Source organism: Pipistrellus kuhlii, unplaced genomic scaffold (assembly GCF_014108245.1).
Source record: "Pipistrellus kuhlii isolate mPipKuh1 unplaced genomic scaffold, mPipKuh1.p scaffold_m20_p_9, whole genome shotgun sequence".
In the NCBI taxonomy this organism is placed as follows: domain Eukaryota; kingdom Metazoa; phylum Chordata; class Mammalia; order Chiroptera; family Vespertilionidae; genus Pipistrellus; species Pipistrellus kuhlii.
In genome coordinates, this window is record NW_023425595.1 from 19893375 (window position 1) to 19919256 (window position 25882).

At 36.6% G+C, this 25882-nt stretch overlaps 1 protein-coding gene across 5 annotated transcripts in view; it reads right to left on the bottom strand.

The window, feature by feature from the left end:
* The window catches only part of PRMT3 (protein arginine methyltransferase 3), an 81294-nt gene that overhangs the window by 21967 nt on the left and 33445 nt on the right, over positions 1-25882 (bottom strand). For all 5 annotated transcript variants that reach the window (XR_004986111.2, XM_045577418.1, XM_045577416.1 and 2 more), the window contains 3 exons: positions 18535-18613; positions 14412-14599; positions 11743-11829 (listed from right to left, as the gene is read on the bottom strand). Coding sequence is in view for 4 of the 5 variants with exons in the window: in XM_045577418.1 (XP_045433374.1) it covers positions 11743-11829; positions 14412-14599; positions 18535-18613 (354 nt within the window). In the remaining variant the exon portion in view is untranslated. The remainder of the gene's footprint in view (positions 1-11742; positions 11830-14411; positions 14600-18534; positions 18614-25882) is intronic.

Here is a 25882-nt window from a genome sequence, read left to right on the forward strand (position 1 = left end):
TAAAAGACATCCCTGGAATGAGGCCACAAGGTGGTTTGATAAATTTTAGAAAAGTGATTATTTATAGATTGAACAGTACATAAAAATAGCTGATATCCACCTCATGTGCCCCTAAATGTTCACTAAATACAATGGAGGGTATGATCGTCTGCACTATTTAAACCATTATTTCTTTCATAGACTCTTCTTTTTTTAAGTGTAAGTAGTTAATTTAGCTTAAGTTATAATTAGTACATGATGCTATTCCATTGGATTTGCTCTTTATTTTAATTTTTAAAAGTCATTTGTACTTTTCAATTAGAGTTGACATACATTATTATATTAGTTTCAGGTATGCACCCCAGTGCTTAGACACTATATAACTTACTAAGTGATCTGCTGATAAATCTTGTACCCATCTGACTCCTTACATAGTTATTAAATACTAGAGGCCCAGTGCACAAATTCGTGCACACTAAAAAGAAATTAGAAGGAATATTTTTGTGTTGCTATTCACCCTTTCTCTAAAATAGAAGTCTCAACCAAATTCACAATCAACAATAACAGATCGTAACACACATGTGCGATTGGTGTCAGCAAGACCTTTATATGTATCGTGCATGCACGAGTCAACTTAGCCTTTTATACATAGAGAATAAACTTGCTTAATTGGACCTGCTTTCCGATTTCGCTAAACTTTTTCCAGCCCATTGAGGCACCCCAACTTCTCTTTCAGGTAATTGTCAGCAACACAGCAGTAAATATCAACATGAAGCATATTATTGTAGATCACGCAAAGGATAAAATATTTAATACAGCAGTGTTTGACTATATGCTGCATAGAGAGAAAACCTGAAGTCATTTTCAAGTCCACCATTTATTTCTTTTTCAGTCGGGTCAAGTTTCTAAATTTTCTAAATCTACTTTTCAGCTAATGAAAAGAAAACAGGAATCCACTAAGTCTCTTATCTACCTACTTCAGGATCAAATGAGATGAGGCACAGGAAAACACTTCACAGACATTTGGTTAAAGTGTGAAATGTTTGCACCTGGCTATAAAGCAAGTTGTGTTTCTGGGCTGAAGAAACTGCAAGGAGTCTAGTAATCATGAGGAAGAAGAAGCCAGACATTGCTACATGACATCATTACCCAATGCCCACAGCAACTGTTTCCAGGCTGGGCTGGGCTGTGGGCAATATTTTGCACCATGAGGGTCCTGGCAGCATCGGCTTCAATTTGGTGTGTTGTTACTCCAGGGTTGTGGCGTGGTCTATGTCCCACTTGGGGGAAGCCGAGTTTTGCTTTCTGGATGCCAGGTCCATAGTGGCGTTTCTCTGTAAATGTCCAGTGTACATAACAGCTGCTGCTGTGTTGAGCGTCTGCCCCCTGGTGGTCAGTATCATAGCAACCCATTGGATGGTCAGACACTTAGCATATTAGCCTTTTATACAATATATACAGATTATTGACTATATTCCCCATGTTGTACTTTATATCCTCATGACTATTCTATAACAACCAATTCTTCTATATTTTAAATCCAAAGTGTGTTTATTAGGATGGTTCCCCATTTGTCAGGGTGCTTTTAATGCTGCTTCCTTCTGAAGGAGCATCCTTTTAGCCTTGCTTTTCCTTCTATAGGCTGAGAGAGGACAGTGGAGCTACCAACACATAACTACCATTTTGTGCATGGCTAAAGGAGGTGATTTTATAGCATCCTGGTCACTGCATACCCATAAAGTAGGAACTGAGGCTCTACACCAGGAGCTTTTTCTTGTGTTTCCCTTCTCTTCTAGAGGTGAATGAAGGAGATCCTTAGCAAGATATCTAGAGGAAGCTGTCACTGCAGGAAAGGCCAATTTGTACTTCTAAATCCCTTCACCTTTTTCATCTATCCCTTAACCCCCTTCCCATCTGGCAACTTTCAAAAAGTTGTCTGTATTTATGAGTATGTTTCCATTCTGCTTGTTCGTTTATTTTTTTATATTCAATTGTTTATAAATATGTATTTACTGCCATGTTGTTTTATATATATATATTTATATATATTATTGATTTCAGAGAGGAAGGGAAAAGGGGAGATAGAAACATCAATGATGAAAGAAAATCACTGATTGGCTGCATCCTGCTTACCCCACACTGGGGATCAAGCCCATGTGCCCTGATGGGGAATAGAACTGTGACCTCCTGGTTCATAGGTCACTGCTCAACCACTGGGTCATGCTGGCAGGGCATTGATTTGTTAAATATCACAAATATGCAAAAATACACAGATATTTCTTTTGGCCACTTTGACAATCATTGAATATTTCAAATAATATTTTATTGAAATACATAAGTATAAAAGTGATCAAATCGCTAAGATACAGTTCAGTAAACTTTTATAAAATGAACACTCAACTACTACCCAGATCAAGATACAGACCACTCTTAATATCCCAGAGCTTGCATTATCCCCCTCCAAAATTAAGTCCTCCCACAAAATGTAACCATTATTCTATTTATCACCATGTATTAATTTAGCTTACTTTGAAAATTTAAATATAGAAACTCTTCGGTATGCCTTTTTGCCTTTTTAATGAACATTCTGTTCATGAACTTCATTTATGTTGTGAAGTTCATCATTTTCATTGATGTACACTACTATATAAATATACTATTATTTATCCATCCATTCTACTAATGATGAATATTTTGCTTGTTTCCAGTCTGGAACTACAATGAAGAATGCTGCAATGAACATCCTTATTCCTGTGTTTTAGTGAACACATGAATACATTTCCACTGTTTAAAGACTTAAGTGGGATGGTTAAGCCATAGGGTAAACGTGTGTTCAGCTTTGGTAGCTACAGCAGGTAGCTGAGTTGTATAGAAATGACTTATCTCAATGGAATTCCTTTGCCTCATCATTCTTATACATTTCTTAGAATACTTTCACTAGTATGATTGTTAAAAAAAATCCAATTATTAAAAATTTCAAACATAGACACAAGTATAGAAACTCTAAGTACCTATATTCAACAGTATTTGGTACACTTACTTCATCTATTCTTCCTCTGCCTCCTGCCTATGTCCATATTTGCTGAGCCATTTTGAAGCAATGCCTGGCATCATGTCATTTCTCCCCTGTATACTTCAGTTTATATCTCAGCAAAGTATGGATATTTTCTTATATAACTACAATGCTTCTATCACATGGAATCACATTATTAATAACTCTTTGGTTTATCTAATATTCATAAGGTGAATTTTAATATGTCTCCCCATTAATGCCTTGTGAATAGAACTGTCTGCTTGGCTTGTTACTATATTCCCAATGCCTTGCAGCTCTTAGCACATAATCTCACTGAAAAAAAACTTTTGATTCCTGGAAATAAAAGAAGAGATTTAAGTATTCCACCACCAACCTAGCCTAAATAGCCTGAAAGAAAAAAGTTCAGGGCCATGCACATGGTTATTCATACAAGGAGAAACCTAAAACTGGTTATAGAGGTAGAATCAAATCATTAAAAATGCTCTCCCCCGCCGAAACCGGTGTGGCTTAGTGGATAGAGTGTCGGCCTGCAGACTGAAGGGTCCCGGGTTCGATTCCAGTCAAGGGCATGTACCTTAGTTGCGGACACATCCCCAGTAGGAGGTGTGCAGGAGGCAGCTGATCAATGGTTCTCTCTCATCAATGTTTCTAGCTCTCTCTCTCTCTTCCTCTCTGAAAAAAAAAATAAAGTGTATTTTTTTTAAATGCTCTCCCCTTTCAAGACATAAAATTTACTTAATGGAGCCTACTGAAATATATACCAGATGTCCCACTAAAATCTATGATGCAAGTTCAAGACAAGTCTTACTATTTCTAAGCAGCACAGATGTGATTTAATAATTAGTTTCTTTAGCTGATTAGCTTTCCAAGGTTAAGATTAGGTCAATGTACACCCCAAAGTACTAACAACTGACTTAATACTCAAGAATGAGTTTGGAATTAGTAGGTTTCTATTGACAGAGAATTTCTAAAAGCCTTCAAAGAAGTCTTAAAAAAAACTATTGCAAAGAAATAGGCTCATTTTGATTTTTTCTTAAGCCATTAGAAAATTTTAAAGCTTAATTAAAAAGTAAAATGAAAACAAAGAGTAAGGAATCACTAAAAATTTGAATTTTAAACATTTAAAAGTTTCTTTTAATAACATCTACGTTAGCCTTAGAAAACAGTAACTCAAAAACCTGGTTTTACTCCATCCAAAGATAAATTTATCTTTTGAGTACTTATCAAGTATATGATAAAAAAGAAGAAGAAGAAAAAAACAAAAAAACCCTAAGAATTGGGAGGTAACATACAATTTATTACTGGTTCACTAATAACTTTTATTTTTACTTACTTTTCCTAATTTAAAAAAAAGACTCCTGTTTCTAGTGAAGATATAACAACAACAAAAAACACATATTTTCCATAAGAACCATCAAATAACCTTGGAAGAAAATAAATTTAAATAAACTATTTTTAGTGAGGGGTGAACCCTTTCTATCAATAGTTGAGCAGACAGAAATAGTGGCTTTCATAACTGAGGGATTTATCTAATGTTGGATCCATGGGGAGGGAGGGGGGGAGGAAGGGAGGGAGGAAGGGAGGAAGGAAGTAAGGGGAAGGAAGAAGTGGGAAGGAGTGGAGGGAAGGAAAGAAGGAACAAACCATAAGCACAGGAACATTGCTTGAACAAGGAGAACCCAGCCACTTTTTTTTTTTTTAATCAATCTTTATTGTTCATACTATTACCCAGCCACTTTTTTTTATGGCCAGGTCTGAGCTAATATGATGCACAGGAATTTAGAGAAGCCTGAAAGATTGAGATAGTCCTCTCTGCAAACCGAGAATGTGGATGAATCTGGTGGTTATGCTCCAAAAGCAGGAAGAGAGAGGTTTTCCTTCAGTGCTTAGATCCCAAAGCCAAAATCATCTGCAACTACACAGTTCACCATCACCATTAACATCACATTATTATTCAATTCTCTGCCTTCCAGAAACTCTTGCCCAAGAAGAGATTCTTTGTTTCAGTCACTCAAGAAAAGCTATTTATATAAACAAGATTCTTTTCAACTAAACCAGTGAGTAAATACATTTTCTCAAGAACAGATGCCTCAGCTAGACCACTTATTCTTCTAAATTCACTCAGAAAGCCAACCCTCACAATGTCCACTAATTCTCAGCTAGATAAAGAACCATGCCAAATCTAGACTAGCACCTTTTCTCTCACTCTAACCCCTTGTTCCACACTGAAAGACCCACCAAAAATCAGATCCCCCAAACCTCATAAAATCTTGACTTTGTCTTCTTCCCTAAAACCAGCTTTATTTTGATGGTCTTCCCAGAAAATTGGCAAGAGAAAGAGGCCTAATCTTGAGCTCAAGACACTGGAAACCAACAGTGGTACAAAGCTCTGACCAAACTCAACTCCGGTTTAGATAAAAGAATCAGCCCCTTATCCTAGCTACCCAGCAGGCTCTTCTAGGGGAAAATATTAGCTACTATAGTCTGTAGTAGTCTTTTATATAATGTCTAGCATAAAATATAAAATTACAAAAACAAAACATAGTGCCCATAAATAAAAGAAGTAGAGTTACACATATCTCAGAGAATTGGTAAAAAGACCCTAAAAATGATTATAAATATATTAAGGAATATAGATTTTTAAAAATTGATATAATTACCTAAAAAGATGAACAATGATAATTCAAAAAATTAAAATAGAAATCCTGGAACTAAAATATTTAGTATTTAAAATAAAAATATTTATTGGCTATCAACAACAGAAAGAATACAGACAGATTAAGAAAACAACAGTGAGCGTGGCTGGTGTGGCTCAGTTGTTCAGCATCAACCTATGAACCAGGATGTCACGGTTCAATTCCCAGTCAGGGCACATGCCCCAGTTGCTCTTGATCTCCACTAAGGTTGTGCAGGAGGCAATCAGTAGATGATTCTCATCCTTGATGTTTCTGTCTGTCTCTCTCCCTCCCTCTCCTTTCCTCTTTGTAAAATTAATCAAACCATCCTATCTAATTAAGAGGAAATATACTAATTGACACACTCACAGTTGCAAAGATGGCAGTGCCCATAGACAATAAGGAAAGAATATGCTAACTGACTGCCTGCCCTCAAAGATGGTAGCACCTAAGCCAATAAGGAGGGAATATGCTAATTGACTGCCATGCCATCAAAGATGGTGGCACCCACAGCCACAAGATAGTGGTGCCAGTCCCCTCAGCCACTGTGTGTGCCTTCCCCCAGAGTCCCCCAGCCCCCTCAGTCCCTCAGCCCCCCAGGGCCAGTCCGAGGCACAGGCAAGCCTCGGATAGCAGCTGCCCAGCCACCCGAGGCTCAGGTGGGGGTGATTGGGTTGGCAGGCAGTCGAATGGTTAGGAGCCAGCATTCCTGGATTGTGAGAGGGATGTCCGCCTGACGATTTAGGCCCGATTCCTGTGGCAGTCAGACATCCCCTTAGGGGTCCCAGATTGGAGTGAGTGCAGGCTGGGCTGAGGGACACCCTTTCCCCCCAGGGCACAAATTTTATGTACCGGGCCTCTAGTATAATACAGTAAAAAATGCTCAAAAATTACTATGCATGTGTTACTGATATTCATTGGAAGGTTAGCCTTTAACCATTATAGACAACCAAACTCAAGACATGTATATATAAATATCACATGTTAAGATAAAGTTTGTTAATGTACAACATTAAATTAAGAATGCTACCAAATTTCTTTGATGGGTGTATGAGTATGTTTCTGAGTCTGTGCTGGTGAGGGACATCATTAAAGATTCTAATAAGCTTGAGAAAGTCACCTAAAAACACTATCAGTCTATAGCACACATGCTATTGAAATTAAATGCAACGGGGGTGTTCTTAGTATCTTGTTAATTTGAAAAATCCAATTTTCTCTAATATTATAATTAAGCCACAAATTTAGAATCCCATTAAGAAATAAATGGTTATGTATATACTTAAAATGGCCTTAGCAACTCAAAGGCCATTTTTAAGCTATGCATTCAAGTTTCAAGCACAAGAATAAAACCATTTCATATATTTGAAGGTTTGTATTTAGCAATACAAAACTATATACTGCTTTCTTCGCTCCATCTAAAAAAAAGCACACCACTTCCTCCCCAAAGTAACTTCCTCCAATTTTTACCAGGCATTGTTTTTATTTTTAGTATTTTTACTAATTCTTCTAACTAATAGGAGAAATAATGTTCCAATTAGGCACTCATCCTTTTTAATTCCTTTGTTATGAATTATTCCCAAGTAACTGGGGGAATAATCTATCATTCAAAAGTAGGCTTATAGAGTAGGCTTGCATAATAATTATTTGCAGTAGAGGAAGAGTGTAAGGAGTTGGCACCACCTCAAAGAACAAAATAGCTGGAGTGGATATGGGTGGATGGTTGGGACTCACAAATAATGTACTAAATGTACTAAAAGCATTAGGCAACAAACTCTTATTCCTGTCAGGCTTACATTAGAGGAAGCATGCTGGGAAGAAAAGGAAATTTCTAAGAAAATGTAGATGCTTAACCAAATAACTACAAGCTTACTCTGAAAGTATCAAGAAAAAAAAAAAAAATTCAAGGTCTAGTTTTCTCCGCTACAAAGAGAATATGTGACTTATTTTATCATATAAATCTGCCAGTTCTATTGCTGAGGAAGAACACATTCCCTTTCCCTTCCAACAACTGCTGGACTATTGGCCAACAGTAAAATTTTTCAAGTCTGTTTTAAATGTAACTTGCAACCTCGTTTATTCCACACCTAGAACATCTCATTCATAACATTACTTTATGCTCTTTTAAAAGTTTGTACATTCCACGAAGTTTTTTTTGGTCAAAAAAGAGTAAGGATATTTCACAAGTAAAACTTTACAGTGATTTTTTTTTTTCTTCACCCATAAAATGGGGAGTAATATTAGTACCCACTTCATAGTTATTATGAGGACTAAATAAAATAATGCTTTTAAAGTGATTAATATATTGCCTGATATGCAAGAATCAATGACTCTGAGATATTATCACCATGGGAAGACAATTTATTCTAACTAAATATTTCACAGAATAATCTCAGAAGAGTTAACACTAACTGTTAATTACTAAAATTTACATCATCAGTGCCTGGCATGCATCCAATAAATATGGTTTGAAACTATACATTCCTCTCAATGTGAGTTATTCAGCAGTAATCAGACATATACAAATCTACTCCAACTTCCTGCTACCTCCTCCCAAACCCTAAGCTTGACTCATATCCAGAGTCTTATACTAAAACCATTCAGGCAAGTTAGAAATAAAAATCTATAATAATAAAAGCATAATATGCTAATTAGACCAGACATCCTTCTTTCTGGACAAAGCCGCAGTGGGCAGTGGCCAGGCAGAGGCCCCGGCAGCAGAGGCCACCAGCCGCAGAGGCGACAGGTGGGGGCCGGGGACAGGCCCTTGCACAGATTTTGTGCATCGGACCTCTACTGTAAATATAAAAGGGTCTTTACAGCTACAAGATAACTCTGTTTCTGATTCCTTTTCTTATGGAACTCTGTTTGTACAGGAACAAATACAGCAAGTACCTATTTGATACATTCTTCTTCAATATAAATTTTTTTATAATCTTTGGATTAAACACACTTCATTTTTTGGTTTTGTTTCTATTTTACTCTTTCAGAATAAAATTAAGATCATTGAAAGATAAATGCAATTTTTTAACCTAAAGCTTCACTATTATAGCTAAAAACCTCTTTTCAAGACATACTGATAGCTAGGGTACAACACAACCTAGGTTCAGCCAAGCAGAAGTGCTAAATGAAGATGTGTATAAGGAGGAACTAGCCAGCCTGAGTTGGTAGGGGACGAACAGGATGGTAGAAGAGTTTTATTCATCTGGGGTTGTCAATGGTGGCTACCACTTATTGAGTGGGTCAGGAGCATTAGAGTTAGTAGCTTGGGAGCAGGCCAGTACTATGGTGTAGTTTTAGTTGTTTCTAAAAATTTAAAATATAATCCTTTCCTTTAGCTCTCCCAATATGGCTGGAAATTATCTCATTCTCTTCAATATATTTTATTGATTTTACACAGAGAGGAATTGAGAGGGATAGAGAGTTAGAAACATCGATGAGAGAGATACATCGACCAGCTGCCTCTTGCACCCCCCACTGGGGATTTGTCTGCAACCAAGGTATGTGCCCTTGACCGGAATCGAACCCAGGACCTTTCAGTCCGCAGACTGACGCTCTATCCACTGAGCCAAACCGGTTTTGGCTATCTCATTCTCTTTAGTAAATAAATCCCTTTCTGCTTAAATAAGCCGATTTGTACTCTGTTGTCTGAAACTAAGAACCTTGACCAATACCCAGAAAATAAAGAACTTATCAATGAACTGAATCAACTCATCTGTCTTATAAAAATTTCAAAAACATGCATAACTGAAAACAAACATAGTGCTTAAAAGTCTTCACTATAGTTTTACATTTGTGAAGGTACTGAAAGTAGATCTGAAATATTATTATTTAATAATACTGGTGATATAACAACTAATTTCTATGTAAGAATTCCCTTACAGGATTGGTCAGTTGTTATTAATCAAGAGGTCTTTTATAACTCATAAAGATTACTAACATCAAATCAGAGTAAGTTTAGGAGCCAAAACCTTTATTCTGTAACTTCAATTGATTATATTTCAATTACTGAAAGCAGTAGAAAATCTGGGAAAAATTAAAGGGAAGGATGATATTTTGCTTTTCATCAATTAAATAAATAACTACAATGAGTGACCCAAAATCATAAATTTGGGATCTAGCTATTTAACTTTTAAAAACTGTAAAACAAACTTCAACATAAAGAACTACTCAAAATATCAAAGCACACTGTCAAACTTATTTAGATATAAAACTATTGAATCAAAATGAACTGAAATTATTTTAAAGCAAGCCATAACTCTTTTGTATGCCAATCTGAACAAAATAAAAGAATCGGTTGAAGAGTCAAAGTTAACACAACCATAATTTGTTTTACAGTTTCTAACAATGCAGTTTTCAATAAAAATTTTAACTACTGCCAAAACCGGTTTGGCTCAGTGGATAGAACGTCGGCCTGCAGACTGAAAGGTCCCAGGTTCGATTCCGGTCAAGGGTATGTACCCTGGTTGGGGGCACATCCCCGGTGGGGGGTGTGCAGGAGGCAACTGGTTGATGTTTCTCTCTCATCGATGTTTCTAGCTCTCCCTTCCTCTCTGTAAAAAAATCAATAAAATATATTTTTTTAAAATTTAACTACTTAAGATATATTTAGTATTTATATATTTTAGTATTTATAAAATGATATAATGATATAAAATGACGCTCAACCACTGAGTCATGCTGGCTGGGACAGATCTACTTTTTCTTTTTTTAAAATATATTTTACTGATTTTGTACAGAGAGGAAGGGAGAGAGAGAGAGAGAGTTAGAAACATCGCATCGATCAGCTGCCTCTTGCACACCCCCTACTGGGGATATGCCCACAACTAAGGTACATGCCCTTGACCGGAATCGAACCCAGGACCCTTCAGTCCCCAAGCCGATGCTCTATTCATTGAGCCAAACAGGTCTTGGCAGATCTACTTTTTCTTAAGCCTAAACTTTTCTTATTACACCAGGTTGCTTTTTTTTAAATAAAGAGGAATCATCAATTTATTTTTCTCACATAAAAATAAAATATTGTACCTAAAATAATATCATTCTTCCATCTCAATTTAGTGTTAAGAGTTATTGGGAGGACCAGGACATGAACTCTGATCTATGAAGATAGAGTGCTTTCAATTAATTATATGATCTTTAATAATAAAAGCGTAATATGCAAATTGACGGAATGATCGAAAGCAGTACGACCATCCTGACAACCTTCCAGATGACCACACAATGACATGCACTGGCACCACGCCAGCCAAGGAGGATGCGAAGGCCTGGGCTTCCCTCCTCAGGGCGATTATGGGGCAATGGCGGGCTCCCCAACCACGATCTATCGCCTCAAAGAGGGAGGCCCAGGCTCCCTCTGCACAGTGATCAATTACAGTGCCCTGGCCAGGTAGGCAGGGCCTCCTTCTGCAGGGCGATTGATCTGTGGGCCCTGCAATCAATCACTCCACAGAAGGAGGCCCAGACCACTGGCCAGGGACACTGTGGCGGGTCTGCGGGGGCCGGTCAGCAATCGCTCTGCAGAGGGAGGTCCAGGCCAGCCAAGCGACTGCACCCCATGCCTGAAGAGGGAAGTGACCGGTGGCAGGGGGAGGGGCAGCACCCCACAGATGGCAAGCAGTGGTAGTATCTGGGACAGGGCCAGCTGCCGGAAGCTGGGGGAAGGATAGCCATGATAGGCCCTGATCACCCGCTAGGCCTAGGGATCCTACCCAAGGGGGCCCCAGATTGTGAGAGGGCGCAAGCCAGGCTGAAGGACCCTCCTCCCCCAGTGCACGAATTTTGTGCACCAGGCCTATAATAGGTAATAATGAATAATCTATAAAGAAAAATCATTTTGTACATGTTGTTTCCTAATACTTTCTCTTCTGAACTAAACTACCCTTTTTGAAGTCTACTGGCCTATTAAAACAGATCTGTTCAATAGCTTAACCAAGGCAAAGACAGACTGTCAAAGGCAATACTATTTTTCATTTATCACAAGAGTGGCAATTAATTCATTAGCTTGACAATCAACTGCACTGCTGGTGATATTCGCAAAAGTCAAATGAAATAACTTACCGTGCACAAGGTTGTCTTCGTGATTTTCAGGGTAAAATCTGAAGAAAACTCCAAATCTGAGACAGATGCTTTATGGCAATCTATATGCTACCCATTAAAAGAATGGAGAGAATAATTTAGTAAAAATAGTAAGGACAAAACAAAAACACAGATAAATACTTCCTTTTGTGCAAAAAGGATTACAATAAATTAATGTTTTCAAACTTTAATCATTTACACCCCACTTTTGGGATTGTTTCCAAATTTAAGGGTTACTAGCACTATCACTTAGTTTATTTATTTATTTTTAATCACATTAGTATTATTTACTTGAACTTTTTGTAAGAATAGTGTAGTGGCTCAAATCATGGCTCTAATGTGGTCAAGATTTTTCTAAGACATAATAAAGTACTTTCAAATAAAAAATGTTTTCCAATTAAAATTGTGTATACCACTAGGGCAATACATTTGCTAGAAACTGTATGATAACAGTCATTTCTTATAGGAAATGACAAAACATATCTCATATAATGAAAGCCTAATATGCTAAGTGTCCGGTTGTCCAGTTGGCCGTTCAACGAATCAAAGTGTAATATGCTAATGATATGCTAAGATTGCCCAACCACTTGCAATGATGTGCACTGACCACCAGGGGGCAAGACAAAGCAGTCAACCAGTCGCTATGACATGCACTGACCACTAGGGGGTAGTTGCTCCAACCAGTAGGTTAGCTTGCTGCTGAGGTCTGGCAGATTGGGACTGAGGGAAACTGCCTAGACACACTTGGAGCCCTCCTATGGTCCCTCCCCAGTCCAGATCATGCACCAGTGGGGTCCCTAGGCCTGGCCTGCATTCTCTCACAATCCAAGACCCTCGAGGATGTCAGAGAGCCAGTTTCAACCAATCCTGCAGGCCAGGCTGAGGGACTCCAGTGGTGAACAAATTCATGCACCAGGCCTCTGGTACTAATGAAAAGAACAGAGTGATTTAGAATTCATTTTGTAAAGGCAGTTGAAGATAAGTTGGATATCAGCAAACCAACTATGAAGATTCAACTAAAAAAAGTCAAATATTCTTATTTTCCCAATCTTCCCTAGTTCAAGTCCTTTTCCATTTTATTATGGAGAGTAGATGGAATCAGTTACAGTAGTGTGACCAGAGTATGTTGTAAGATTATTAACAATTGACTTTACATGAGTAGATTATAACACAGTGGAGACAATTCATATGATCATATACCTAAACCACATGTGTCAAACACAAGGCCCGCAGGCCAAATCCGTCCCGCCAGGCCTTGCAATGTGGCCCGCACCGCACTGTCATCACTGCACTCTGCTGCGTTTCCATCACAATGACAGTTTATGACTGTTCAGTAAACCATTCGGCCCGCGATTTAGGCTGGATTTTAGATTTTGGCCCCTTCTCTGATTGAGTTCGACACCCCTAACCTAAACCATTACTCTATTTTAGATAGTTTTAGAAAATTTTAAAGTTGCAAAGTGGCTGCCTTTTATTTATAGGAGGATTGGAAGCACAGAGTAAACTGTATTTACCTAAACAAACAAACAAACAAACAAAAGATTGATGTTTAAAAAAAGAGAAAGGGTATACTTTTTAAACACCTTCATCTTTCAGTCCTAAATTTTGTATTTCCACTATTTATTCATAGCATTTTTTGGCACTTAAGCAAAGAGATCACTAGGGAGAGAAATTAGCCCTGCCCTCCCCCACATAATCCTCTTTCTTCCTTCTGCTCAGCCCAAGGGCTGAGTTGGCTATAACTGTACACTCTTACTCGGAGCCAAAGAGTCCAAATAAATTGCTTACTATCAGTACCAGAGCACTAAACAGTCCTATTATCATGAAGCAGGCTGTATTTTTTTCTTAAAAGCTGAATGCAATTTTAATAAGCTTGCTCTTATTGAAAAACTTTACATGTTTATTATTCTATGCTAATTTTAAATACTTTATCCATCTAAGAGAATTGAAAAACATTTACTGAATATCTTCTTTGTGTAGAAAACAATTATTGATGTTATAAAAGTAACAGTGTGAGTAAAAAGAGGAAACAATGTTTAAACCAAACACTAAACAATCTATATTTATTTAATTGAAACAAACAAAGGAGTTTTAAGAAAAGCAATATGTTATTATTCAACCCATGTAAGTTTGACATAGCAAAATTCATAAAACTGGATATTTACAAGGTGAAAATAAGATATTAAAACACTAAAGAAATTAACTGAACATTCTGAACATAGTTTAGTTCAATGGAAAAATTCACTGTACTTACTCTGCAAAGGATAGAAGGACAAGCTAAGTTGTGTGGAATATGTGATATGAATGAATTATCTGGCTATTAAAGGGAAACTAGAATAAATCCAGGAGGTGGTGATGAAGCAGAAATGACTACATAGCAGGACAGGACTTTTCACCTTCACTAAGTCAAAAATAAATCACTTAGGAGTGCTTTAACTGGAGTATAAGAAACTTCAATATATCAAGAGAAGTGATTTCAAAGGGATGATATAGTTAACTGGTAAATATTATGACTTTAAGTTGTTTTATACTGATTAAAATAGGAAGATTACTGTTTGAAATCTCATATATAAAATCAACATTAATTTCAAATACTGAACTCAGAAATGTGGCAAAACTATTAGAGAAAATAAAATTGGTAAAACACCTACCTTAATACTACAAGCGTCTGAAATAAGAGTCTTCGGATCTAAAACTTCCACAACAGCTTCTGGAATAACTGCCTTCTTCATGCAGGACATGTTGAAGCCATAGACATCATCCCAAAAAGCAATTCTATCAGCATGTTTATTCACATCACTTACTGCCAAAAGGCTGATAGTGCAAATATCAGGATAGACTGCAAGAAATAAAATATCCAACAATTTAGCATTAGTTCCCTTTATTATAAAACAGAATTTAAAAAGGCTAAATATAAGTATCAAATCCATCAGTATGGCTCACTAGCAACTGATTACTAGTAGTGGGGGATTTATGAAGGTATAGCTCATGGAAAATAACCAAGTTCTATCATGTAGCTCCCTTAAATAAGTAAAAAGATTTCCATCATTGTGATGGTAAGATTAAAATAAGGATTTCACCAATGGGTTGCTATTAAAATAATTAAAAGAGAATCACATAATTAGGTAATCCTGAAATGGACATATTTATTAATATTAAATTTATAGCATGTTGACGTTAAAAAGATACTAGATCTTTACTTATAGCTTTGGAACATGCAGAGAGGGACAAATTATTTTAAAAGTTAGTATCTTAAACATTCATGTGATGGAATATTATAGTTGTGTAGAAGACCACTTCATATCACTGAAGAGATATATTCAAGGAATATTTAAGAGGTTGAATTCATAGGATTGTAAGACTGACTGGCTATGGAGGTGAGGAAGAGAAAAGAGTCAAGGATGACAGTTTTTAGCTTTATAACGGCAGAATGTGGTACTAATCATTATATGGAATAAATAAGGGCAGATTCAAGAAAAATATAAGTGTTTAATGCTTATGAGACAAACGGGTAAAAATATCCAAGCAGCTGAATATAGTAGGTGTGAAATTCAAAAGAGATTATCTGGGCTCAAGATATAAATTTGAGACCATAAGCATATAAATGGACATTAAGTAATGGGAGCTCATGAGGTTCCCAAGATGAGTACCAGAATTTAAGAGATGTATAGAAAAAAGGGATGTTAAGAAGAAATGGCTGAGAACCTGGGGACACAGGAATAAGAGGAAAACCAAGTGTTAAGAGCATTAAGGGAAGAGAGTGATTCAGTAAGAAACTTTCCCCTAATAACAAACATAAATCTTTATAGCAAAACATTTTAAATAATACTGATTTTTTTAGCAATAAATAAAAAATGAACTTTGTCCTTCAAATGTATTAAAATGAATTATCACCATATTACCATGATTTAAAATATAAATCACATTTTCTTTTAACAACAAATTGAAAGCAAGTACATATGTACCAAAGAAATGCAAAAAAGAAGTAATTTCATGGCTATCAATTAGCCTTCAGACTTAAGCAGTAGAGAAATAACTTTCTCTTTCCCCCAAACTTTGTTTCTATTCACAGCCTTGGAAATTTTATTATTCAATGACAACAGCACTAAATTATCTTCCAAATGAAGCCCATGATAAGATCTGCTGGCATCAAAGCAATTGCTTCTTCCACACCTGACATGTGAGACTCCAAGAATAAATACTTGGTGCTATACTATTGTTAAGAAGTTTCTCCAGTCCTCCCCACAGAGGCCTGTCAGGCAGATAAGAGAGCTGAGCTAGAGTCCACGTCCATGCAAATTCAGATACTTCTACTCTCCTCCACAGATTCAGTAAGCCTCTTGCCTGTGCTTAAATTTTGTATTGATACAAATTCTTCAAAGTAACTGATTTGTTATTGCAAATGCTAACTGAACAAGAACATCAGCCACATGAAAGTATGTTTAGTTTCTTATACCAGATATTTAAGATGAGAAACACTAAAGAAACAGTATTCCGAAGCAATTTTAGATATTTGGAAACTTCTTTATACATCCTTCCTGGGACTTGGTATGACAATAGTAGAAGCTTTCCCACATTATGCTGCTAAAGCAGCTACAGACAATCCTATATAATAATACTATATAATAAAAGTGTAATATGCAAATCGACCGAACTACAGAATGACCAGTTGGTGGGGGCAGGGCCGGCAAGCAGGTGGCCAGCCAAGGTGTGTGCCAGCAGGCAGAGGGAGGGAACACCGATGGGGATTGGGGGCACAGCAGCGACCAGAGGTGGTGAAGAGACGATCGGGGGCCCACCCAGTGGCCTCCCGCAGAGAGAGACATAACCTGAGGACTACCAGACTGTGAGAGGATGCAGGCTGGGTTAAAGGCCCTCCCCCCTCCCCCTCCCAGGGAACAAATTTTTGTGCATCTAGTACATACATAAATGAGCATGGCTATGTTCCAATAAAACATTATCTACAAAACCAGGCAGCAGGCCAGGCATAGACACCTCTGATACAGAGAAATGGATGTGGGAGGGATCAGGGCCACGTACTTCAGAGAGTGCTACACACACTGCAGTCTATGGGAATCCAATATCTTCTGGAGTTCACAAACATTCAATTCACTTAACATGGTTCATAGAGTCCTTCTACTTTAGAATAGTATTTTAAATCTTAGTGAAATTTTTAAACTATCATCAATCTCTTTATTAGGAAATGTCAAATGACAGGCCATGGGTCAAATTCAGCCCATTGCCTGTTTTTATAAATAAGTTGTTGTTGTTCTTTCTTTTTTTTTTTCCTTTTTTTTTCTTTAAGGTATTATATGTGTACACATCTTACCATTGCCACCCCCCCCACACACACACACTCCATATAAATAAGTTTAATTGGAACACCGCCATGTTCTATGGCTGTTACTGTGGAAAAGCTGAGTAGCTGGGACGAAACTGTGGCCTATACTAGTAAAGCTGAAAATATTCACTATCTGCCCTTTGGTAGAAAAAGTATGCCAACTTCTGGCTTTGTATCTATTAAGCAATCCTATATAATAAAGGCCTAATATGCAAATCAACTGAATGGCAGAATGACTGATTCCTATTATGCGCATTGACCACCAGGGGGCAGAAACTCAATGCAGGAGCTGCCCCCAGCCCTCAGGTCCTGCCTGTTGCCCTGTAGAGGGAGGTGACTGGCAGCGGCGATGGGGGCAGGTATGGCAAGTGGGCAGTGCCAGGCCAGCCAAGGTGGGTGCCAGTGGGAGCCCCCTGATTGTCCTGCCAGTTGCCCCACAGATTGGCCCTGATCTCCGGCCAGGCCTAAGGATCCTACCTGTGCAAGAACTTTGTGCACAGGGCCTCTAGTGTACTAATAATTAATACTACTAAGAAGTAAGGATAAGTTTTTCATAAGGAAAAAATGGTATCTCACTAAAAGTAATTTTAAAAGTTTTAAAAATATGTTAATAAAGAAATAATCTAAAGAGGCATATAATTTTATTTTTTCTAGTGTTGAGGTAATTATATTTCAAGCTAATCACATTTCACAAAAGTACAGAAATATCATAGTTTTTATATCTGTTAGAATTTAGAAATGAAATTATCTTTCAGTTAGTAAGTTCCATTAGTATTCATAAAGGACTTGTAATCAGTGTTATAGGTGTGTTTGGTTCTATATCCACTTCCTCACAGCTGGCTGAAATGTTGGGCCACCTGCCAGAATCCTGACTAACTCTTTACTTTCACATTCTGACACATTTGTCATTTGATTTTTGTCAGATAGAATCATAATTGAATAATTATTCCTCCTTATAGGTGAAATTAACAAAGCGCTGATTGGACAAAAGCACCCTCTTAACAGACCATTTATAAATTCACAGCTTTGACATCTGTGTCCTTCTCGATTCATTGCCCAGAATTCATTTGTCACTAGAACAGCTCACATTGTGAAGAGATAAAGGTGGGAAAGCCTTTATCCCTTAGAAATGCCTCACAAACTTTTGGACACTAAAGGATAAGACTGAGCTGCATAAAGGAACAATTCCAGTAAACACTAGCATAAAAAGTTTAGAACTAAAGGAGATAAAAGTAAAAATAAACTGTCTTCTTTACAATATCTACCATGTTTCCCCGGTATACTGAACAAGTGTCTTATAGCTTCATTTAATGGAAATATCTTTCATCTCTATTGGGAACTTTCTCAGTCATGCATAGTTTATTTGAAATCCAAAGGTTCATTTGGTTCTGTCAGACTAAAATAGGTTATTAAAACTAGAATTTTATACTTACCCGATCCTCCTTTTGTCAAGTATTTGTTCTTTGCATAAAGAACAGAATCTAACATAGATTCGAAAAGAAGAAAATAACCCTGCAGAAAAAAAACAAAAAAAAAAATGAAGTTTGGAAATGCGTAATATCCTCACAGAAAGATCAATTTAAATATCTGCCTATTCTTTTTATAAAAATACACTGTATATACTTTGTCTATGCCATAAAATATTCTGCAAAAGTTGAAATTATTTTTTTGTAGTAAGTTCTCTACATAATAATTGTTAGAAAACCAGGCCAGGGTATAAAGTGAACCTAGAAAATTTATTATGGTAGAATCTACTGAACCTTTTTAATCTGTGCTTCCACTTTTTAGACTATTGTTTCTTTCTCATTCAAAGAAATATTTCAGATGGAAATTGTTAACAAAACTTGTAACTCTCCGGAATATCGAAAAATTAATCTAGAGAAGGTCCTCAAGATTTTGCTCTCTGGGAGACGTCTGGACACATTTTGATTGTCACTAATGGGGATGGGGTGGAGGGATGCTATTGGCATCTAGTAGAGAGAGCCAAGGATGCTGATGAGCATCCTACAATGAACAGAAAAGCCCCCATAACAAAGAACTGTTTGGCCCCAGATGATATACCCTGGTTGATCTAATCTGGTCTAGAACATCATTTCCCAAACAGTTTCCTGCCCCAGTGACTCTCCCTTTGGTTAAAAGAAAAAAAGGGGTGGGGGAGTTGGCTTTAATCCAAGAGATTTGAGAAACACCAGATGCTACATCCTCCTCTTGAAGATTCATAGTGCACATTATCATAATAAGAGTTCTAAGAAGTGTTAAGGTAAAGAACACTGAGGAACATATTTTAACCTCTCTTTTTCCTATTTAACATCTATCAGCACCTTGCACGGGTAGTGTTTGAAACACGGTTCATGAAACATAGCCCCACTGCACTCCAGATTTTAGAGAACAGTAATGAATCTTCTGCCAAGAAAGAAAAATCATAGCACAAAAGAAAGAAAACTTGTCCCTACCGGTGTTACAAACAGTGCATTCTTAACAGTATGCTACAGTTTATTAAATAAATGACAAAGTAATCATAAGTGAGAAGTTAATGCCAGTTTCAATTAGTCTTTCTCCTTCTAAGGGCCCATCCACCAACAGCCTTGATAAGCAAGGAAAATTAAATGCATGGTGCAGAGCTTAACACATACTATACCTATTGGTCAGGGTGAACCAATATGAATTTTACCCCGATGTTAGTATTCTAAATCAAAACTGTTCTCACTCATTTGCTTTGTGTTCAAATAACTGTTCGACAGGATAAATAAAACTGCCTTTAAACACAATAAGAAGTTTTTTTAATGGTTTCTCTAGAACAAGAAAATGCAAATCCGGATGGATAATCTTCCCAAGAGATTAACAGCAAATTTAAATTACAAAAAACACAGCTCTCGTGCTTGAATCACTTATGAAGGAAGCTAATTAAATTGCCTCCAGCATCTCTACTTTGGCATTTACCTCCAACACACTAATTCATTGATAAGAAAATAATTGCCTACAAAAAAAAAAAGATTTTGCAACAAAGCTTATACCAATGTGTTTACATTACGAAAATTAAGGATTTGGTGGAAAGTCTTTCTCTAGATAGATTTCTTCAGTAACATGTCTAACTCTTTCAAGTTAGTACCCTTTTAACATCATCTGAGTATTCAAAGCATAAGAGATTTTTGGAATTCAAATAAATCTTTTCAATCTGACATGACATGCAGATCTATGCACACAAATATATACTAACAAATAAGCATTCATCAACTGACTAAGGTGAATTATAATTTATGCTAAGGAATTATTAAAAGAGGAGGCATCACCCTGGCCAATTGCTCAATGGTTAGAGTCTACCTGCAGATCGAAGGTTTGTGGGTTCGAATCGAGTCAAGAACACATACCTTAGTTGCAGATTCCCCTACTGGGCTACCTGGGGCGGCAACCAATCCATATATCTCTCTACTGTCAAGGTTTCTCTTTCTCTCTCTTTCTCCCTCTCTGCACATCCTTCCTCCCTTCCACTCTCTCTAGCAATCAATAATAAATAAATAAATAAATAAATAAATAAATAAATAAAAATAAATCCTCGGGTAAGGATTTATAACAACAAAAGAGGAGGCATTCATTTGCCCTATGAGAAAAAGATCTGCTGATAAAACATGTTAATAGGGTGAAGAAAAAATGGTCCCTATTTGCAAGAGTGCTGAATGTTAAAATAAAAAATAAATAAATAAATTCACATTTTTGGTACAAATTAAGTATTCATTACATTCCAATCATTTTTGGAAGGGGGTATTAAAAACTGTTACTGATTTGGCACTGTGTCAAAACTGTTTCTAGTATTACTCTTTCAATGCAGTTAGCTAAATCTAAGTACTTTGCTTCCATATGCTCAAACACCATCTTACTTTCATGTACTATAATACAAACCAAAAAAAAGTCTTTAATCAATAGGTGAAAGTACTTCCTTCTAACAACACGTTCCTTTATTGCATTTAAAATAAAGATATTATTAGCCATTCATCAGAGATGAAATTACGTCACATTTTAAATTGGTATTATAGTCAATACCAATTGTATAGTGGTTTAGAGGATGGATTCCTGGATTTAATACCAGATAAGCCCTCTTTTCTATGTGACCTTGGGTAAGTCAACATCATTTGCTTAGTTTCTTCATCTGTAAAGTGACAGTGACAATGACATTGTATTTCATACAGTTGCTGTGAGGATTAAATATGTTCATACATGTAAAAGGTTTAGAACAAATTTTATTAGCCTAGCTGAAAAAAATTAAGAGCTATGTAAAAAAACGTATTTGTAAAGGCTAATCAGAATTTTGAAATTATGTTTAATATTAGAGGATAAAGGTTTACCAGACTGTCCAGATTGATGTAATAACATGTATTTAGTGAGGAGTCTTATAATTCATAAGTAAACAGTAAAATTCCTTTTTCCCTAGGAATTAATCAGGTCACATTTTCTTGTGTCACTTCTTTTTTCACATCAGCCAAGACTATGAATATGTATATACACACCACAATATATATGTAATAATATATATATCTACATATACATCTGCTAAAATTTTACTACTTAAAATTAATAAAAAATTAAAAACCCTGTCAAAACAATTTGATCCAATTGTAAACATTAGTGCCAATTCCAAGCTTCTTCTTAAAAAAGATAATCACAGAGATTTCCACCACCACCCCTCCTCCCCCCAGGCCAAAAAATCTATTTTACTTAATACTCTGAACTACTATTTATAATTTAAGACTTTCCCATCTACTTGCTTTCATTTAATATAATAAAAACCAATAGGCATTTTTCTATTTACCCCTTCATGATTACCTTAGCTAAGATTAGAATCCTGATAAAAAATATTAGAGATAATTTATAAGATTCTAATTATTTAAAATAGCCTAATTTTCATATGAGAGAAATCAGTACTAGAGAGGTTAAGTAACTTATTTTATGTCATGTTGATGGAAAAACAATACTTGACAATTTTTAACATCTCTTACAAAACAGTGGCCTTAAGATTCAATTCTCAATATTGCTAAACTCAATAGTGAGACAGATTGCAAACAAACAAAAGAAAATCATCATCCCTGGCAGTAAAAATACTCTATCATAAATGCCATGTCTTTGCTTCTCATTTTTTAGAATCAGCCAACATAATATGGTCAGAGAATTTATGAAAGTAAATCATCAAATGCTCTTCCTGATATATGTAAAGAAAGCATTCAGCACAGTGCCTGGCACAGAGTTAACACAATGACCATATGGCAGAGCTTTTTAATTGGGTGGAAGTCACTATATGGGCGTCAGCTACTAAAAGGTAGAACTACTAGACTAAGCTATATAGAAGCAGAAGGACACAGCAAGTCCTTTCCCCTATTTTTAAAAATCATTTTTGATCTTCACTGGTGTATGATTAAAAAATACTGCCTAGCCAGCATGGCTCAGTGGTTGAGTATTGACCTATGAACCAGGAGGTCACTGTTCAATTTCCAGTCAGGGCACATGCCCGGCTTTCGGGCTCAATCCCCACTGTGGAACGTGCAGGAGTCAGCTGATTAATGATTCTCTCTCATCATTGACGTTTCTATTTCTCTCTCCCTCTCCCTTTCTCTCTGAAATCAATAAAAATATTTTTAAAAAACAAACAAAAAGCGAACAAAAAAACACAGTAATTTCCTCTAGAAAGTATTATTGTTTTGCTTTCTAAAATTAAAAATTCCAAATAATAGTGGTGATGACTTTAAGTTCATTGTGTTAAGTGTCTTTATATGGATCATCTTATTTAATTCTTCCCTAAAGCATATTATTATTTCCATTTAACAGATAAGAAAATAAGGCTTAAACATGTTAAATTACAACTTAAAATAAGAGGACTTAAAAAACAGCTCATAATCATGGAAACAGTTGAAAAAGCCAGGATGTGAACTGTGGTGTAAAAACACAAACCAAGTTCTGAATCATTATTTTATATTGCTTCTTAAGTTGATTTGCTGGATTAAAAATAAGATTTACTACAGTTACAATTAAGTATTCAAATGTTCTGAAATAAAAAATCTCCCCTAGAGCATATTAAACAAGAATTGAATTTACAGTAGGTATATGACTCATAGTATTTCAAATTGATAGTTTAGTTGGCAACTATTACCACCATTTTATTGTAAAAATTATCAGTTTAGAAAAATCAATTTGAAGAACCAGAATATATGTAGAAGCAATATATGACATTTGTGAGATAAATTAATATGACTTGTTAAAAACATTAGCAGATGAGAAGAGTCATATATGTATTGCTAAAAGTTACTGTCCTTTCTCTCAACTTTCCACTTTGCTAAACTTCATTTTACTATAGGCTCCCTCCGTGACCGTATAGCCTTTAATTTCCTGGGAATTGTCCTTCATTCTGACCAAGTCATTCATTACTGATACCAGAAGGCTTTGCTCCAAATGCCCTACTCAAGACTATGATTTCACAGGCTGCTGCTTCACCTGTAGGGGTGCCATCTGGAAGAGAATTATACATGGTATTTTCTCCCAAAATGCTCCTGGGGCACTCTTCTTTCCAAACTGACATTTACTTTTCAAAATTAAAGTTTGCATTTACACTTTAAAAATTAATTATTAAGAAAGGAATACGTTGCCGAAACCGGTTTGGCTCAGTGGTAGAGCATCGGTCTGCGGACTGAAAGGTCCCGGGTTCGATTCCGGTCAAGGGCATGTACATTGGTTGCGGGCACATCCCCGGTAGGGGGTGTGCAAGAGGCAGCTGGTCGATGTTTCTCTCTCATCGACGTTTCTAGCTCTCTATCCCTCTCTCCTCCTCTCTGTAAAAAATCAATAAAATATATATATTTTTTTTTAAAAGAAAAAAAAAGAAAAAAAAAAAGAAAGGAATACGTTGATTAAATCTGGAACTAGAATATTAACATTATTCATTAAAATGAGCGCCTTATTTCCCAGTTCATATCTTCTCATAATAAACAAAACTTATGATATCTTGGAAATAAGTTTCTTTGGTTGTCTTTATTTTTTCCCGTTCAAATAACTGAATTGCTGATATACCACTAGGTAGAGTTAATTATTTAAAAGAGTGAGGCAAGAGAGAAGCACAAGTACAGTGAAGAGTGAATCTATAGACAGTTTAGTAACAAATAGTCAATAATCTTGATTTAAAGATAAAAATAAAAGATTACCTCCAATAAATAAACAAGCCTACAAAATCTAATTCCTAATTCTTAGTATGTCTCTGAAGTATAATCAATATTTGGTAACATTTTTTCCAATACTACCATAAATTCAATAAGATTTACCGTAGATATAATTTTATCTAATTTAATTAGGACTACTAGTCATTTGTTAGTGGAAAACAGTATACTTTAAGTAAAAACATATAAATGCAAATTTGTTGAACAATACCTTTGAGGATGGATCTACTGATTGGAATCCTCACCATCTTCCTTGCATAATAAACCTCACTCAAAATGAATTGTAAATAATTTCCAGTTTGGATTATTTTAAAATAGAAAAAAAACTTATTAAACAGTCACCCCAATAAATTAAATAAAAAGTAAAAAAATAATATAAAAATAATCTGAGGCCATTTGCCAAGTGAAGAGTCCCTGAATTTTATAACTATCACCCTCCCACACCTACTTATTCACAATTTGTTTTACTGATTATTTTATTCAACACTAGAGGCCTGGTGCACGAAATATGTGCAGGGGAGACAAGGGGTGTCCCTCAGCCCAGCCTGCACCGTCTCCAATCTGGGACCCCTTGAGGGATGTCAAGCTGCCCATTTAGGCCCGATCCTAAATGGGTAGTTGAACATCCCTCTCACAGTCCAAGACTGCTGGCTCCCAACTGCTTGCCTGCCTGCCTGCCTGATTGCCCCTAACCTAGGGGTGTCGAACTCAATCAGAGAAGGGGCCAAAATCTAAAATCCAGCCTAAATCGCGGGCCGAATGGTTTACTGAACAGTCATAAATTGTCATTGTGATGGAAACGCAGCAGAGTGCAGTGATGACAGCGCGGTGCGGGCCACATTGCAAGGCCTGGCGGGATGGATTTGGCCCGCGGGCCTTGTGTTTGACACATGTGCCCTAACCCCTTCTGCCTGCCAGCTTAATCACCCCCTAACCACTCTGCTGCCAGTCTGATCAATGCCTAATTGCTTCCCTACAGGCCCGTTTGGCCCTAACTGCTCTCCCCTGCCAGCCTGGTCACCCCTAACTGCCCTCCTCTGCTGGTCTGGTCTCCCATAACTGTCCTCCCCTGCAGGCATGGTTGCCTCCAATTGCTCTCCCCTGCTGGCCCAGTCACCACTAACTGCCCTCCCCTGCAGGCCTGATCGCCCACAACTGCCCTCCCCTGCTGACCATCTTGTGTGTTAGAGTGATGGTCAACTTGCATATTACCTCTTTATTATATAGGATTTTTTACAATCCTGTTCAATATTTGTTAGTATTAACTGATTTTACATAAATAAGCAGGTAAACAGTACAAAAAGCTCTTGGTAAATGCATAACCCAACTGAAAGGACAAAACAGGAACAGCATACTGAAGGTAACTTATTAGGTTTAAATGTTCAGCCATAAAAATCTAACAGGTATTATACAAAATGAAAGCAGAATATCAATTCAATTGCATAACTATGTGACAAAAAATACTCTCATGATTTCACCTTTCAAGGAAAGTGTTCTTTGATGCCTAAGATTAGGTTAGGTGGCCTTTGTAGTATCATCTAAATTGGAGGCTAAGTTATTAATAATGCATAGATCTTCAAAGCAGGGT